The sequence below is a fragment of the Plecotus auritus genome (assembly GCF_963455305.1).
Source record: "Plecotus auritus genome assembly, chromosome: 9".
NCBI classification, from domain to species: domain Eukaryota; kingdom Metazoa; phylum Chordata; class Mammalia; order Chiroptera; family Vespertilionidae; genus Plecotus; species Plecotus auritus.
Genome location: NC_137783.1, coordinates 147411511 through 147428757, shown reverse-complemented (window position 1 = coordinate 147428757; position 17247 = coordinate 147411511). Strand labels below are relative to the sequence as shown.

The 17247-nt window shown below is 39.4% G+C and overlaps 1 protein-coding gene and 1 pseudogene across 2 annotated transcripts in view; one reads left to right on the top strand and one right to left on the bottom strand.

Annotated features, from left to right (window-relative positions):
• CSTF3 (cleavage stimulation factor subunit 3) overlaps positions 1-15817 on the bottom strand; it is a 79092-nt gene extending 63275 nt beyond the window's left edge. The window contains exon 1 of the mRNA XM_080641770.1: positions 15617-15817. Within this exon, the coding sequence (XP_080497896.1) occupies positions 15617-15643 (27 nt within the window). The 5' untranslated portion in view covers positions 15644-15817. The remainder of the gene's footprint in view (positions 1-15616) is intronic.
• On the top strand, positions 9740-10047 carry LOC308233233 (cysteine-rich and transmembrane domain-containing protein 1-like; annotated as a pseudogene). The gene has a single exon. The product of its transcript is annotated as a cysteine-rich and transmembrane domain-containing protein 1-like (transcript).
• Positions 15818-17247: the final 1430 nt, after the last annotated feature.

Below are 17247 nucleotides of genomic sequence, written 5' to 3'. Positions count from 1 at the left end.
CAGGAGGCAATCAATCAAGGTGTCTCTCTCACATAGATGTGTGTCTCTCTCTCCCCCCTGCACTCTCTCTCTAAAAAATCAATGGGAAAAATATCCTTAGATGAGGATTAACAAAGGAAAACACAAAAGAAGAAATAGAAATATAAACCATAAAACAGAGATCAAAAGTGTTTTATAATTAACACTAGAAGCCCAGCGCTTGAAATCACGTGGCCCCGCCCACCCGCCGCCCCTCCTTGACACCCTAACCTCTCCACCCAGAGCTCGAACGTGCCTGACCCCCACCCCAACCCCAACCCCTCCGGCCTTCTCTGGCTGCTTCAAGCCCCGCCCTTGGTCCCGTGAGTCGCCTCAGGCTGGTCCCACCTCCTCCAGGTGCCTCCCTACTTCCACCCCGTCTCCAGAGCAACATGGTGGGTCCATCCCCTCATGGCACCAGAGGAGAGCGTGGAAGCCTCACGCCTGCTGCAGAGTTTTGAGTGCTGCTTCCTGGCGGCGCGTGCGTGCTGAGTGCGAGCAGTGGGTGGCGAAGGACTGGTGATGGGGTGCTATGGCTCTCACCCCCGCCCTCCTCACCATGCAATGGTCCTGCCTCTTTCAGGTGCCTCCCCCGCTTCCGCCTTGTCTCCGGAGGAATGCAGCGGCTCCGCCCCTCTGCACACGCAGCCTCCTGCTGATGGGTCGTTACAGCGTGAGGGCGGCAAGACCATTAGCATATTAGCTCTTTATTATATAGGATTACAAGGGTAAACAAAAACAGACATTCTCACATTGTCGACAGGGGCAAGTAGTAATATTGATCAAAATTTACTAAGAATGCCTGACCCTAAATTCCACTTCTGGCAAGGCATCCTGCTGCACATGTATACTGAAGAACAGTTAGCTACTAAGCTTTTTATTGTTGCATAAGACCAGAAATAACTTAAATAATCACGTATTAAAAAACTGGCTAAATATTATTATGAAATTTGTAGTCACTAAAAAGAACAAGGTCTATAGTTAGCAACAGGAAACATTCTCTGTAATAATGAGTTTCAAAAAAGAGTGGGGAGACACACAAACATACACAAAAACATACACTCACTTTACACTGTATACTCTTTTGGTGTCTGAATTTTTACTATTCACCTGAGAAATACTTGCCAGTATGTGCTAGAAAATGTTGAAGGGGTACTTGGGATACAACAAAATAGACTTATTTCAAGAGTTTACTTCTTGAAAAAACAAACTTTAAAAAATATTTTAAAATAAACGAGGATCTTAATTTTTATAAGATACTATTACACTAGTGATTCTCAAGATTAGCAGCACACTGGAATCAACTGGGAGAAAGGGAATTTAAAAAGATGTGCAAGCCCTACCATCAACCAATGAAATGAGAATACTAGGAATGGGGACTGGAACATCACTATTTAGAAAAACGCACAAAAACTAACTCTCCAGGTTGTTTCAATGTGCAGCCTTAGTTGAAAACCATGGCTTTCCATAGTATGGAGTTAACTCAAAATAATTAAAAATGTGTTTATCAACTTTAAAAATGGAACTGTCCTATGATCCAGCAATTCCACGTCTGGGAATTTATCTGGAGAAACCTGAAACACTAATTCAAAAGCATATATGCAGCCCCCCATGTTCATCAGCCCAATTGTCCATCAGTAGATGATTGGATAAAAAACTTGGTACATTTACACAATGGAATACTACTATGCCTTAAAAAGGAAGAAAAATTTACTCTTTGTGACAGCATGGATGGACCTGGAGAACATTATGCTAAGTGAAATAAGCCAGTAAGAGAAAAACTAGTACTATATGATTTTACTCATATATGGAATTTAATGAACAAATTGAACACCAAGCAAAATAGAGACAGCTGGGGGAGGGGGGCAGTGCATAAGGGGGAAGTGTTGGGAGGGACTCAGCAAAAAATAAAAAGGAGAGAACTCACGAACATGGGCAACAGTGTGGTGATGGGGCGCGGGATGGAAGTGGGAAGAGGGCATAGCGGGAATAAATGGTGATGGGGGGCGGGGGGAGAAGAAAACCATGGCTTCCAGGGCTTCCTAACCTTTATTGGTGCCACAGAACCTTCTAGTGAAGTTCTATGTGAAGCCTAAGGACCCTTTCTCAGAATAATGTTTTTAAATATACAAACTCTGAGGGATTTCAAAGGAAACCAATTTTATTAAAATACTATTGAAATATTTTTAAAACAAAGTCTTACATAGTTATAGATACTTAACACATTAAATAACAAGATCCAGTGGCGAGTCTAGTAATGAGTGCAACAATATATTGAATATTTATGTCCCAATCATAGCTGTTGCTAACACTACTAGTGTGGTTTCTTGCCTATATTCATGATTAAAGAAAAGGCTCAATTTGCGTTAAGAGATTACCCATCCAAGTTTAGGGAACCCATAAAATTCTATCCACAGACACCTGGGGGAAAGGGTTACCATGTATCTAAGGATCCATACAAAGGATATTGTAGATCAAATGTAAAAAAGATCTGTAGAACATCTATGTCAGGCATTAATCATCACTCCTCGTTAAGTAACTAATAACCCAATTTCATAATCTATACTAATAAAAGGGTAATATGCTAATTAGACCAGACGTCCTTCCGGACAAAGCCACAGTGGCAGGGGCCAAGGCAGAGGCGGTTAGGGGCAATCAGGTCAGCAGGGGAGAGCAGTTAGGGGGATGAGGCAGGTAGGGGAGGGCAGTTAGGGGCAACCAGGTTGGCAAGCAGGTGAGTGGTTAGGAGCCAGTGGTCCTGGATTGTGAGAGAGATGTCCGAGGGGTCCCAGATTGGAGAGGGTGCAGGCCAGTCTGAGGGACACACCCACCCATGCACGAATTTCATGCACTGGGCCTCTAGTAAGAAATATAATTACATGAAACTGCTAACAGAACCATGGCTCAGCTCTTTTCAAAATCTGTTACATCCCTATTTTCCTCTGATCAAGGATGTAGTTAAATGTTCAAAAAGTAATCTATATAGATAATTCTCCAGCAAGTGCATTAATTAACAATGGAAGCTATCCAAAATGACTAAAAGTATACTCTGGTTATTATATCATATTTAATATTTAATTCTCACAATAAAACGTCATCCAGCACTGGCAGGTTTGGTTCAGTGGATAGGGTGTTGGCCTGCGGACTGAAGGGTCCCGGGTTTGAGTCCGGTCAAGGGCACGTATGTCGGTTGCAGGCTCCTCCCCAGCCCAGGCCCTGTCAGGGCTCGTGCAGGAGGCAACCAATCGATGTTTCTCTGTCTTTCCCTCTCTCTAAAATCAATGGAAAAATATCCTCCAGTGAGGATTAAAAAAAAAAAAAAGTCATCCATTCCTACAGCTATGAACCATTTAGGTAGCTAACAGCACAATGTCTTTGTTTTCTGGCCTGGTTATGATATTGCTATAAGGCAAAGTAAAATTGCAAACTGGACAGTGTGTTAGTAGTTTCTACAAGGAGACTGTGCCGCCTTAAGGAATGGATTATACCCTGGCCAGGTAGCTCAGTTGGTTAACAGCATTGTCCCAATATGCCAATGTAGCACAGGTTTCATCTCTGATCAGGGCATACACAAGAATCAACCAATAAATACGTAAGTGGAACAAGAAATCAATGTTTCTTTTTTTTCCCTCTCTCTCTCCCTCTTTCTTAAAATCAACTTTTTAAAAAAAGGAATGGAGCCCTATCTGGTTTGGCTCAATGGATAGAGCGTTGGCCTGCAGACAGAAGGGTCCCAGGTTCGATGCCGGCCAAGGGCACATGCCTGGGTTGCAGGCTCAATCCCCAGTAGGGGGTGTGCAGGAAACAGTCAATCAATGATTCTCTCATCATTGATGTTTCTATCTCTCCCTCTCCCTTTCTCTCTAAAATCAATAAAATCTATTTTTTAAAATGGAGTTGTATTATTTTTTTTTTCCTGGATTTGTTGACAGATCAGAGGAATAGGTCACTTTAAAAAAAACTTACAGCAAGTTTCCAGTGCCTATTTATAATGGAATGAGGTCAGAACCCTGCTCACTATGGCAAAAGAACAACTGTCCCATGCTTATGTGTCCCAGAACTTATTACTATAAGAAACTCTATTAAAATCTAGCGTTTGCCTTTGGAATAAACTGTAATTCCATTATCACTCTCTAGATGTTAATGGGGAGTAGGATAGGGTCCCAAATCAAATAACCAGAACAAAAACTGGACTAGTTTCCAAGGCATACACATTACCAATGATATTAGTATGACTTTGGAAACATCTTTGATATGTACTAGTACAATATTAAAAACCAGAAAATCAATGCATCTGTATGGAGCATACAGAGATACATAGCAACATATACAATTTCAAATGAGTACAAAAATCAGAAAAAAAAATGTGAATTTAATGATGTGCTTTTTAAAAAATGTATTTTTATTGACTTCAGAGAGGAAGGGAGAGGGAGAGAGAGATAGACACATCAATGATGAGAGAAAACCACTAATCGGCTGTCTCCTGCAGGCCCCACACTGGGGATCGAGCCCACAACCAGGTATGTGCCCTGATGGAGAATCAAACCATGACCTCCTGGTTCACAGGTAGACGCTCAAACATTGAGCCACACCAGCTGAGCTATCAGACTGTTTTTCAAAACTAATGAACCACTTTACATTCTCATCAGCAGTCTACTTTTTAAAATTTGCAATTTTCCAATACTTGTTATTTATCTTTTTGATAAATATAACTATCCTAGTGTATGTGAAAGTTATCTCCTTGTGGTTTTGATCTGCATTTTCCTGATTGCTAATAAAGTTCAGCATTTCCTTATGGGCCACTTGTATATCTTTGGAGAAATATCTATTCAGATTCTTATCCATTTTTATTTGGGTTATCTTTATTACTGAATTGCAATAGCCCTTTCTATGTTATAGATACAAGTCCTTTTTCAGATATATAATTTATAAAAATTTTATCCTATTCAGTGAGTTATCTTTTCACTTTCCATGATTAACCTTTTGTTTGTTATGTGAAGCTAACTCAAAGAAATTGAACTTAAGATACTGGCTTCACAGGCACCATGCAACAATTTTCAAACTTTTTGCAAAGAATGACTTTGCACTCTTAAATACTAAGGAGACAAAGAATTTTTTTAAAAAATAAGGGTTATTTCTATCAAAATTATTATATTAAAAATAAAATTTAAAAATTAATTTAATTCATTTTAAAATAAGTTCATTTAAAAATTTTTTTCCAAAGCAAACTCAATGAAAACAACAGCATTGACTTACTTTTTTGTGTGATTCGATTCTCTATTGTCTAGCTGAATTAAAGACATTATCTGCTTCTGCTTTCAATCTAATATACTAGAGGCCCAGTGCATGAAATTTGTGCACGGTAGGGTACCTAGGCCTGGCCAGCAATCAGGGCTGATCAGATTCCCCGCCTCCTCGCCTCCTCTTTCCCTCACTCCCTCAGCACCCTGCCGCCGCCGCTGGTCCCCCTACCATGTTCTGTGCTGCCCCTGATGGTCAGTGCACATCATAGTGAACGATCGAATTCCCGGTCTCCCAGTCGAACTCCTGAGGGGACACTTTGCATATTAGCCTTTTATATATATAGATTGTTTTGGAAGATTATAACTACAAAACCAGTTATGTAGTTGGAAAACGGAAAAGCAATTGTGGACTTCATATAGCCCTGGAAAACGCTGAGTCAAGCTTTATTAAAACTATAAACCACTTTCTATAGGACAGCTTAACTTATATTGGGAAGTTGTTAATTTGGTGAGAGGGAATGAGAAGTGGCAAACTATTATATTTGTGATTGGGAGAATAATCTAATTTCTTTTTCCTGATCCCACTAGGGCAGTAAAACATGGACGGGAAAAAAAAGGCAGTCGTCTTTTTCTAAAGAGCTATCTTGTGGTAAATGAAGAGGGTGTTATTCTAGAGGTCATAACAAAATTATGTTAAAATACAGGTCAATGAAAGTTTAACCCAAGTGATAAATGTCAAAAGTATGGGGTGGTGGTGGTAAAGGATTTAAACCCATATAAGCTCTTGACCATGAACAACAGAACAAGCAGAGGATGAGTCTCAAACCTGGTTTTTTCAGTATTTCCCACTGTTAAGGGTAATGACTGACTATAGTACGAGGAGGAAAAATCAGTAAAACACTCTATTAAAAGCCTAACCATTCTCAAAAAATTTGCAATTTTTCTCCCCACTTAATTTTATCAAGAACTGTATTCAAGAAGAAAAATAAGTAAGTTTTTAAAAAAGTAAAACAACAAAAAGGAAAAAAAAGGGAATTTACTCAAAAACAACTTTTAAAGTCCAGGTATCTTCAATCCCTATCTAAGTGGTTTGCAAGCTTTCATTTACATAAAAATCACCTGTGGTACTCATCTCGAATATTATCAACCTCACAGAATGAGTTATAGTATGTCTGAAGTTGGGGTTACAGGCACTTATACATCTAAAAGGCACCTAAATGATTATGATGCAATGGATCAAGGACTCCATTCTGAGAAGCACTACCTGATTTATCTGTTCTGTAAATAAATCTTTTCCAAATGCTGTTTCATTAAAAAGAAAGTGGCATCAGATCTAAGTCATTCTAATTTTTTTTTGCTAAAGCATTAAGAAAACTGCACATACTCTACCATACATTTGAAGTCTCTTAATAGGTAAACTATAAAAATTAAAAAGTAGACTAAGGTAGCCTGGCCAGTGTGGGTCAGTGTCGACCCAGGAACCAAGAGATCACCAGTTCGATTCCCAGTCAGGGCTCATGCCTGGGTTGTGTGTTCAATCCCCAGTAGGGGGTGTGCAGGAGGCAGCCGGATCAATGACCTTTCTCTCTCACTGATGTTTCTCTCTTTCTCTCTCTCTCTCTCACCTATTCTAAAATTAGGGGAAGGCTCAAATATAAACAAAATAATACTCATTTTGAAAAAATGTCATGACTTGAAGAAGCACCAAGAAATTGCCACTTCAGGGCCATAAGTCAGTGTTTTGCTTTTGGGGAAAAATAAATTTGTGGAGATAAATATGTGCTCTGTTATATACTTATCAATGAGGAAAGGAAGATGAAACACCCACAATGTTGAAAACTGAAGCCTGATTTATTTTGTTGGGTAATTATTAGTACTTACTAGAGGCCCAGCACACGTGTGCAAGTACAAGCCTAACTGAGCCAATTTATATGCCTAGAGAATAGAGCACTTTATGTAACAGGTAACATTAGGACTGGATGCCTGCTTAGTCCTATGTTCCTTTACCAGTGCAACAGAACTCTGCTCTACTAGATGACTTTGTTATGAATCTGTGTATGTATCCTGCATATAATCCCTTCAACCCTTTCAAAAACTAAATATCTACTAAACATGCAAACAATCCAAAAACTGAAGGAAAAAACAGGCTAAAGTTATTGATCCAAATAATTATACTTATCATATTGGCTTACTTATCTCCTAGGAAACAGCTACAAACTACAAATAAAAATCTTTTAGAATTTGAAAAATGTAGCTTCTTTAAACCAAGAGTGGCCAAGATATTAATTCATTAAACTAAGTGAAACAGAAAAATACAAATTAGAACGTAGTTCTGCCTTCTGGCTTTATTCAGTATTTACTGTTTATTATAAAATATCTACTAATCTAAAAATAGCTTAAACATTGGCCCAACTCAAATTCCTTTTTAGATCAATTCTCACATCATTACCAACTGTCCTGCAAAACAAAACGATTCAAATTAACAGCTAGGTCTTGTTTAAAGAGAATCAGGGACAATAGCAGAAGACCTTAAATCTATAAACTGTTTTTGGCAATTGTCCACTTAATAGGCACAAACATATGAATACAGATGTTGTCCCAGAAGGTCTATCCAGTATGTGTCAACTCTGGTATTCCCTGAAACTCCTGTAATCCTAATACTGAAAGAATGCAATCTCTCTTAACAGTACCTTTCTGCTGTACCTCTAAGAAAAACCAATAGTTCTGTAAACACAGATCAATCTCTTAGAAACAATCATTGCCAAATATTCTGTATAGTTCCGTTTTCTCAATAAACATTAACAATAAAGACCAAATCATATTTGCCTGTCCAAACTGCTATACTAAATATCACTTAAAAATAGGAGGGGGCCCTAACCAATTTGGTTCAGTGGATAGAATGTTAGCCCGCAGACCGAAGGGTCCCAGGTTAGATTCTCGTCAACAGCAAGTACTTTGGTTGCAGGCTCAATGCCTGGCCAGGTGGGGCATGTGGGGGAGGCAACCAATAGATATGTCTCTCTCACATCAATGTTTTTCTCTCTTTGTGGCTCTCCTCCCTTCCTTCCACTCTCTCTAAAAATCAATGGAAAATTATCCTCAGGTGAGGATTACCAAAAAAATAAAAAAAAGGAGGGGGGAAAAGTAGGAAATGCTATTACAGATTTTGTTGTTAAAAACATAAAAATAATTGGGCCCAAAGACAACATAATCTAACATACATTCTTGGCCCTTTCCCTCCCTCTTCCTACCCCCCACCCCACACAGATTAACTTTGGCTTTAAAATTAGTTGGCACTTCTGTTATCTCTTAACTGCTAGTCTTCTATATAATAAAAACCCAGTGGTCCTAACGCTGTAACAACCAAACAACCTGTCAACAGGAGGTGCATGGAACATCTCTCGGTCCCTCCCCACACCTGGCCCCCAAGCTGCTCGTCATGAGGGGGGTTGGCGGCGGGCCAGGACTGGGGACTGTTGAGCATCGGCAGCTGGGGGGAATTTCGAGGAGCAGTGGCAGGGCGGGGGGAGTTTCACAGAGCAGTGGTGGGATGGGGGGAGCCTCATGGAGCAGTCAAGGGACAGCGGCCTTGAGCATAACGGAGCGTTGGGGCAAGGAGCTTCATGTAGCGTTGCAGGGCAGCAGAGGCCATGTGATGGCGGCCAGGCTAGGCCTAGGGTCGGACCCTACTTGCGCACGATTTCGTGCGCTGGGCTTCTAGTAAGTACTAATAATTACCCAACAAAATAAACCAGGCTCCAGTTTTCAACATTGTGGGTGTTTCATCTTCCTTTCCTCATTGATAAGTATATAACAGAACACATATTTTTCATATTTTCTATATCTCCACAACCTTATTTTTCCCCAAAAGCAAAACACTGACTTATGGCCCTGAAGTGGCAATTTCTTGGTGCTTCTTCAAGTCATGACATTTTTTCAAAATGAGTATTATTTTGTTTATATTTGAGCCTTCCCCTAATTTTAGAATAGGCTATAGTTTGTTTAAAAAGTGAAGTCTTATTTACAAAAGGTAAGAATGTAGAAACATTTTAGGGACTTAAAGGTTCATGTCAATTGACCTGGCCTAACCCATTTCTCTCCCTCTTACCCAATAAAACTTTATAAACCATCCACCTATACCCCAAATATTTTAGTTTGTATTAATTATGTACTTGTTTTCTCAAGATTAATTTATTTGAGACTTTGTAATGTATAACACATAGCTTTGGTCCAAATTAATCCATTCATTTACTTAACACCTGTATGTATTTCCTAGGTTTGTAAGATGCAACAATAAGTAAGGCAGCACCTTCAACCCAAGCTCAAACCCAATAGAGGAACTCTAAACAACAGTCTACCAAATGCTAATAGGGCCGCGGCTGGTGCAGCGCTATTTGTGCGGTCTCACCTGGTCCCGTCCACTCTGTCCCAACCAGCGCCCAGTCCACTGGTGAAGAGGTATATTCTGCAGTTCCCTAATGAACCCAGGGAACCCTCCACCGTATTCGGGCCCTGGGCCAACGGCCCATACCCACCTTATCCACAACAACCAATGGGGCTTGAGGCCTACCCTCCAGGACCTATGGGAGGACCTTACCCACCTCCTCAGGGGTACCCCTACCAAGGATACCCACAGTATGGCTGGCAAGGTGGACCTCAGGAGCCTCCTAAAATCACAGTGTATGTGGTAGAAGACCAAAGAAGGGATGACCTGGGCCCATCCTCCTGCCTCACAGCGTGCTGGACTGCTCTCTGTTGTTGCTGTCTCTGGGACATGCTCACCTGACCAGCCTGTCCCTGCTGTCCTGCCAGCTCTTCTGCCACCTCCAACAGGTGTGTCTGCCCCCATCTCTTCTGATTGCTAAAATAAATGACTAGCTCTGCGCAGACACTTCCACCTTCAACACAGTGGGATTCTAGATTAGCAGGGGTTACTGATGTTTAATCCAGTGACTTTATCTTTCTAATGTTCAAAATTAATTTCCTATTGGCCTTTCACAAATGTGCTAAATGACTTCCCTTTTATTTTTTGGGCCAAAGGCTTAGTTATGAAATATATATTTATAATTTTTAAAGTATACATTCAAGGCAGTGGCATAATGTAACATATCACTGAATGATTTCTTTGCTAACACCCTGTATGTGTCAATAAATTTGTCTAAACTTAAAAAAAAAAATGCTGTAGGGAGTAGTGCACAAGGTAAAACGGAGCTAAGAAAGAATGAGATCAAAAGTTGAATTGAGCAGTTAAAAAAGTATCTACAAAATAAGACTATAGCCATAATTCCAAAAAGGACCCAGATGTATTTTTGTTGGGAGTAGGGGGAACCTAAATACTAGTACACACAGTTCTATCACCATTAAATTGGCAAAGACAGTAAACATGAAGCTCCAGAATACCCACAAACACTGCAAGATCATTTAAACAACTCTAGAAATGCAAAATGTAACTTCCTTACAAAAGTAAAAAAAATTACAATAAACCTTAGCAGTGATTTTGATTGTCTACAATCATTTCCCACTTTCAAAGGGCAGAGATTCAGTACCAAGAAAGAAATGAAATGATCATCCATATTTGAGTAACAAATTAAAAATATTGGGTTTATTCAACAAACATTTTTAAGCTTCAATGCTAAAAGAAACCTACACTTCATTATCTTGCAGGATTCTTTGTCTATTCCATCCCTTGACACCTTTCCAAAGCAAATCCATGTTTCAGAGTTTTGATTTTTTTCTTATTATTCTTAACATTTACTTAGTCTTTTTTTTTTCTTGTCCATCATTTCAGGAGCTCCTCTTTCCTCTGAATTTTCACTGAGTGCTGTCTTACACATAATAAAGCAAGCTAGTTAATCCATAATTAATCATTTCACTCTTTAAGGTATCTTTTAATCATCATTTCAGTTAAAGTTGGATAATACAGTATCTGGAATTTGCTTTAAAGTAATTGAGGTGGGAAGAACAACTGAAAGTGTGAAGAAAAACAAGATTTGCCATGAGTTGAAGCTCTATAATAGGAACATTATACAATTCTTTCCTTTTTTGAATGTTTGAAATGTATCATTAAAAAACTGAAGAAAGTATTATATGAAGATGACTCTGTTGGTAATCAGATGTCAAAAAAATGTTTTTTAGATTGATAGAAAAAAGATATAGAGCCACCATCAAAGTTGGGACAAGGTGGACATCCAAAAGAAAATGGTTATAACTGATTTTAACACACGAAATAAAGAGAAACCTATCAATTCACAGTGATACTCAATAATCTTTGAAAAGGAGAAAAAAAAACAACAGGAAACATCTTTACAGAAAAATATGAGTCAGTAAGTAAAGACAGAATATTAGAATTTTTAAAAAACCATTTCAGCAGGAAACAACTACTGAAGACAGACCATCCTCCCTCTCAACCCTAAAAGATTTTAGGGGTGAAAATCTCTGAGGGAAGAATGTTATAGTATAATAAGAAGCTAGGAAAATTCCAGGGCAAATGGGATAGGAAAACTAAGATAGTTAAACAGCAGTTTGCAACCACCTAGTAAATCCTATCTTCCCTAAACCAAGGACACTTAGAGGAGTAAATGATTTGCACTTCTCCCCAACCAGAGGGTAAATAGCTTAAATCACTCTACTCGGGGACAGGTAACAGAAATCCAATCAGTGCCATTTGTCAACCATACCCAAGGACAAATTAAGAGAAATCTCCTTTTGGTTCACCAGCATAAAGCTGATTAATATTCTATTGACCCTCCCCTAAACGCCTAGCCTTTGAAACCCCTGAAAAAGAAGGTCCCAGCCCACTGCCCCTCCAAGAGAGCATGCCTGTGCCATTTCCTCCCTCCTCTCCTCCCACAAGCACCTATCTCCTCATCTCCAAGGGACCCCAGGAGATTTGTAACCAGGGGAGCAACGGGCAGTGGTAGCTCCTCCCGGGCTAATCCCCCAAACCTATCTCCAAGGCCCCCTTTTCTCTGACTTTCCAGTGAGGCAAAGCAGCCCAGCCCAGGCTCCCCTGTTGCTGCTTCTGAGCCCTTCCTTGTTTCACTGTCCTAAGTGTTTTTTGTTGCAGTCAAATTCTTGCTTGCTTCTCTCTCTCTCCCAATTTTTTTTGGGAGGCAGCTAAAATTTTTGGCGGCCTTGTTTCGGCAAGGCTTTCGAAAAAAAAAAAAAAAATTCTTGCTTGCTTTTCTAAGAAAAATAATTAAATAAAAATTAAAATAAAAAACCCACCACTTGCCACCTCCAATGTAATAACTGCTTTATTCAATTATCAATTGATAAGTAACTAGGTAGATTACTGAGGAACACAATATCAACCCACAGATTATTAACTGTAAAGGGGAAAATAATCATTTACAATGAACAGATACAGCAGTGTCACCCTAACCAAGTGATCAAACTTAAACATCACTAACAGTAGAACAACCTAGAATGAAATAAGTGCTTTTTAATGTAATACTATAAAGTATTCTATCCAAAAATATTATCAAAGCTGAGTTTAGGTTTCAGGAAATACAAAAGATGAAAGGACAAGTTAAATGACACTGCATACACAAAAATAAAAGAAATCCAGAATATGAGAGTTCTAAAGAAAACTGTCCTGGACTCTTCAACTCTTCAAATACACTGAGTGGCCAGATTATTATTATCTCTGAACGCATAATAATCTGGCCACTCTGTGTGTGTGTGTATGTATGTATGTATATATTAGAGGCCCAGTGCATGAATTCGTGTATGGGTGGGGTCTGGCCTGCCTGCTGGTGGAACTCCTGGTTGAGAGGACAATTTGCATATTAGCCTTTTATTATATAGGATAGGATATACACTGAGTGACCAGATTATTATTCATTCAGAGATCATAATAATCTGGCCACTCAGTGTAGACATACTAGGGCAGGGGTGGGGAACCTTTTTTCTGCCAAGGACCATTTGGACATTTATAACATCATTTGAGGGCCATACGGAATTATCAACTTAAAAATTAGCCTGCTGCCCTAACCAGTTTGGCTCAGTGGATAGAGCGTCGGCCTGCGGACTCAAGGGTCCCAGGTTCGATTCCGGTCAAGGGCATGTACCTTGGTTGCGGGCACATCCCCAGTAAAGGGTGTGCAGGAGGCGGCTGATTGATGTTTCTCTCTCATCGATGTTTCTAACTCTCTATCCCTCTCCCTTCCTCTCTGTAAAAAAATCAATAAAATATATTTTTTTTTAAATAAAAATTATCCGAAACCGGTTTGGCTCAGTGGATAGAGCATCGGCCTGTGGACTCAAGGGTCCCAGGTTCGATTCCGGTTAAGGGCATGTACCTTGGTTGCGGGCACATCCCCAGTAAAGGGTGTGCAGGAGGCGGCTGATTGATGTTTCTCTCTCATCGATGTTTCTAACTCTCTATCCCTCTCCCTTCCTCTCTGTAAAAAAATCAATAAAATATATTTTAAAAAATAAATAAATAAAAAAATAAAATAAAATAAAAATAAAAATTAGCCTGCTATTATTTAGTCAAGACATTTAATTAACTCACCCCTAAAGCCTTGGCATGGCCAGACCAAATGATTTTTTTTCTGTTAAAAGTAGAGACCAAATTATTTTGCAGGCCTTATACAGCCGGCAGGCCAAACGTTTCCCACCGCTGTCCTACGGGGTAAAAATTGGGGGACTATTCAAGAGACAATCAAATTACACAACCTAGATTAGATTCTGACAAAACAAAACAAACAAACCCTATGAATCACATTTTGGGACAACTGGGGAAATTTGAATATGGATTGGATTTTATAAATCATATATTAATTTTCCTAGGTGGGAAAATGGCATGATGGTTATGTAAAAGCATTAATGCTGAATTATGTGGGGCTGATGCTGAATAATGAGAATGCTGAAATATGTGTTGACAAATTTGTATGGGAGATAAACAAATAGGGCAAAATGTTTAACTGTTGATTTTAAGTGAATAATTGTACTGTAGGTGTTCATTGCACTTTTAACTTTTTTTCTGTTCTAAACAATAAAACTTTTGGATGAGATTTTTTTTCCCCTGTAAATTTTCACCAACATCTCTCCCATTTAAAACACCACAGTTCTGAAAAATCTGAGGCCACAGCAACATTTCAGTGTCTTTACAATTTTAGAAAAATATAAGAAATAACAATGGATTCTGGAAACTTTCAATGAAACCTCTGTATATTACTCCTCCCTTGACTCTCAGATTGAGTCAGAAAAAGGGTAAGTATGCATAAACAGATTTGATATACTAATTATAAGACTTTGCATTCTTGGGCATCACGTAAAATGTAAACACTGCAAAGAGTTCAGGACTGAAATCAGTTGATGAGCAAACACAAAATTAAGTTAGCCAAACTTTCCAAAATTTAGTCACACAGACTACCTCCAGGTTATAAGCTGGGGACTTGAAAACGAAAACCTAAGTGTATTTCGTTGCTATGGCAATGGGAAATTTCAAAAAAATCGAGACTGCAGACCAGCTAGCTTCCATTTTAAAAACTACTTACTAAACATATACCAAAACTTAAATTGAAAAACTAATTGAGTAACATCTATCATAAAATATCCATTTTCATCTTTCAGACTAAAAGGTAAACACTATCCCACAAAATTTTGAAATAAAGGGCAAAAGAAACAAATTATCTAAAATTGTTAATTTTGAAATATTTAAACATCACTTATATCCAGTATTAAAACAGATGGTTTTATTTAGAGGGACCGAAACAGAATTCTCAAGTTTTGATTTATCAAATTCTGCAATATCTGTCTCATGCAAAACGAAAATGAAATGTAAACAGAAGAGATAAAGTGGGAGAAAGCCACAAAATTCCTAACTCTTACCCAGCAAAACTATGCTTTACTCCCAGACTGTTTCCTTCATTCGCTCTAGCAAGAGTCTATTTTCCCAGATTAGTTTAATCTCAAATTATTTCTCAAGCTATTAACCTATTTCTGTAAATTTTACACCTACAGTCTATATCGGAGAAGGGGCGTGGGAAGATTGCCAAGTTTTTCGAAATCAGCGAGTACATGTTTTAACAATCAATTCCTATGGATCTACCCTATCGAAATGGTATGAAAGGAAGGCATCCAACCGAGGTTGTCCCAGGAACCTAAACTGGTCGAAGCAGCTTCCCAGTTACTGTCTAAATCAAATGTATTCATACTAATGCCTAAAACAGAAAAGCCAAAAAATAACGTTAAATCTCAGTCAGCTCTTGCTCCCCATTCCCACCATTTTTCTGTACGCCGTCCCCCCCGATCTCTTCCTCAATCGAACATGGCTGGAGAATCAGGACGAACAGAGACATGGAGAGAAGAGGTCGCCACGAGGCCCCACCGCTCTCCTTCCTCACCTGCTCCGCGGCTGCGTCTCCTGACATGATCTCAGATAATTAGAACGCGCAAGTTGGCCCGAGATGTGAAGCTAGAAAAGAAAAATTAAACTAAAAACCACCCCCAAACCAATAAAGTCACCCCTGCCCAGCAGGGCCAGACGGCCAACACGAAACGCCACCGCCCACTCAGATATGAATTAAAATGGCTGCGCCCCAGCCGGTCGAGGAGAGGCGTGGCTTCGGTATTAACTTCCGGGGGCAGTGGGCGGGGCTAAGAGCGCAACTCGCCGGTTACTCGGCCGCGCAGAAGCAGAGATACCGGGGGCGGGTTTATGGCCTGGAATGACGTCACGGCCTAGGCTGCAGCGACTGTTGCGGAACTGGCTGCTACCGGCTAGGAGGCGGGAAACTTGCTTGAAGGATTGCGCGGCTTTTGGAATTTAATTATCGAGCTGTGGGTCCCGGTTCGTCACTGTTGAATCCTGACTGCCAATCAGTTAAGTTCAGGCACACTGGCCATCTTAAGGAGCAATACTAAATGTTAATTGCCTTCTATATTTTGGAGATAAGGAATCTATCGAGGTTTTCTAAAGTCTCAGCTAATGATGTTTACGCTTCTAGGGGACGAGAGGGACAGGTCAAGGCCATATTAATTTGTGCTGTTACCATCTACCATTGTGTCTAAGACTCTGAAGTCAGTAAGACCCGGATTTTAAGCTCATCATCTCACCATAGGTCCTCGGCGCAAAATGGGCGTAATAGCGCTCAGGCCCTGGCCAGACCATATTCTTTGGAATCCTGGCTTCATCTCTGACTAGATGGGTAGCCTTGGGCAATTTCAGTTTTCTGTGCCTCAGTTTCCTTGCCTATAGACAGGAATAACAACAGTGCCTGCTATTTTAGTAAGTTATACATGGAAAGGTCAGAAGAGTACCTGCATGGCCCAAGATTAAGTGAGAACAAGTCTTCTCAAACTCTTCAATTCAAGGATCCTCATAAGATGGCTCCTTATAGTCTCCTTACTGACAGCGGTCCACACCCCAGATAAAGTAAACTATTCAACTTTTTCCATCCATACACGCCTATTTTCAGTCCCCCGCCTCTGCCCACATTTCTACCTCTGCCCTTTGCACAGCCTGAATTCTTGCCCATTCAAGTAATCAGACACATGAGCAAAAGATTTATGTTAACAGATGTTTATTGCACCACTCAACAACAGTGCTAGTTAAATATAATCACAAGGCATCTCCACAATGGAATGTCATGCAGCCAGTAAAGATAGAAAGATATCCAGGATATGGTTAGGTGAAAAAGCAGAATTCAAAAATAGTGTACATTAAATAGGATGTACAGTATATATTATATATAGTACCTAGATTGTGTCAAATAATTTTTCTCTTTTCATCTGTCTTCTGAGTGTGTCTATGATGAACTAATATAAGGACAATATTCTTTAAGAGTCATATTTACATGCAAAGTTTCACTCAAATGCCATTTTTTCCTCAATATTTTTAATAAAAATTATTAAAGAATTAAAAGTTCAAAGAATAATACAATGTATTCATTCCTTGATTCAGTGACTAACATTTTGGCATGTTTATTTTATATGTATGTATTGACATACATAGTTTTGTTTTTTTGCAAAATAG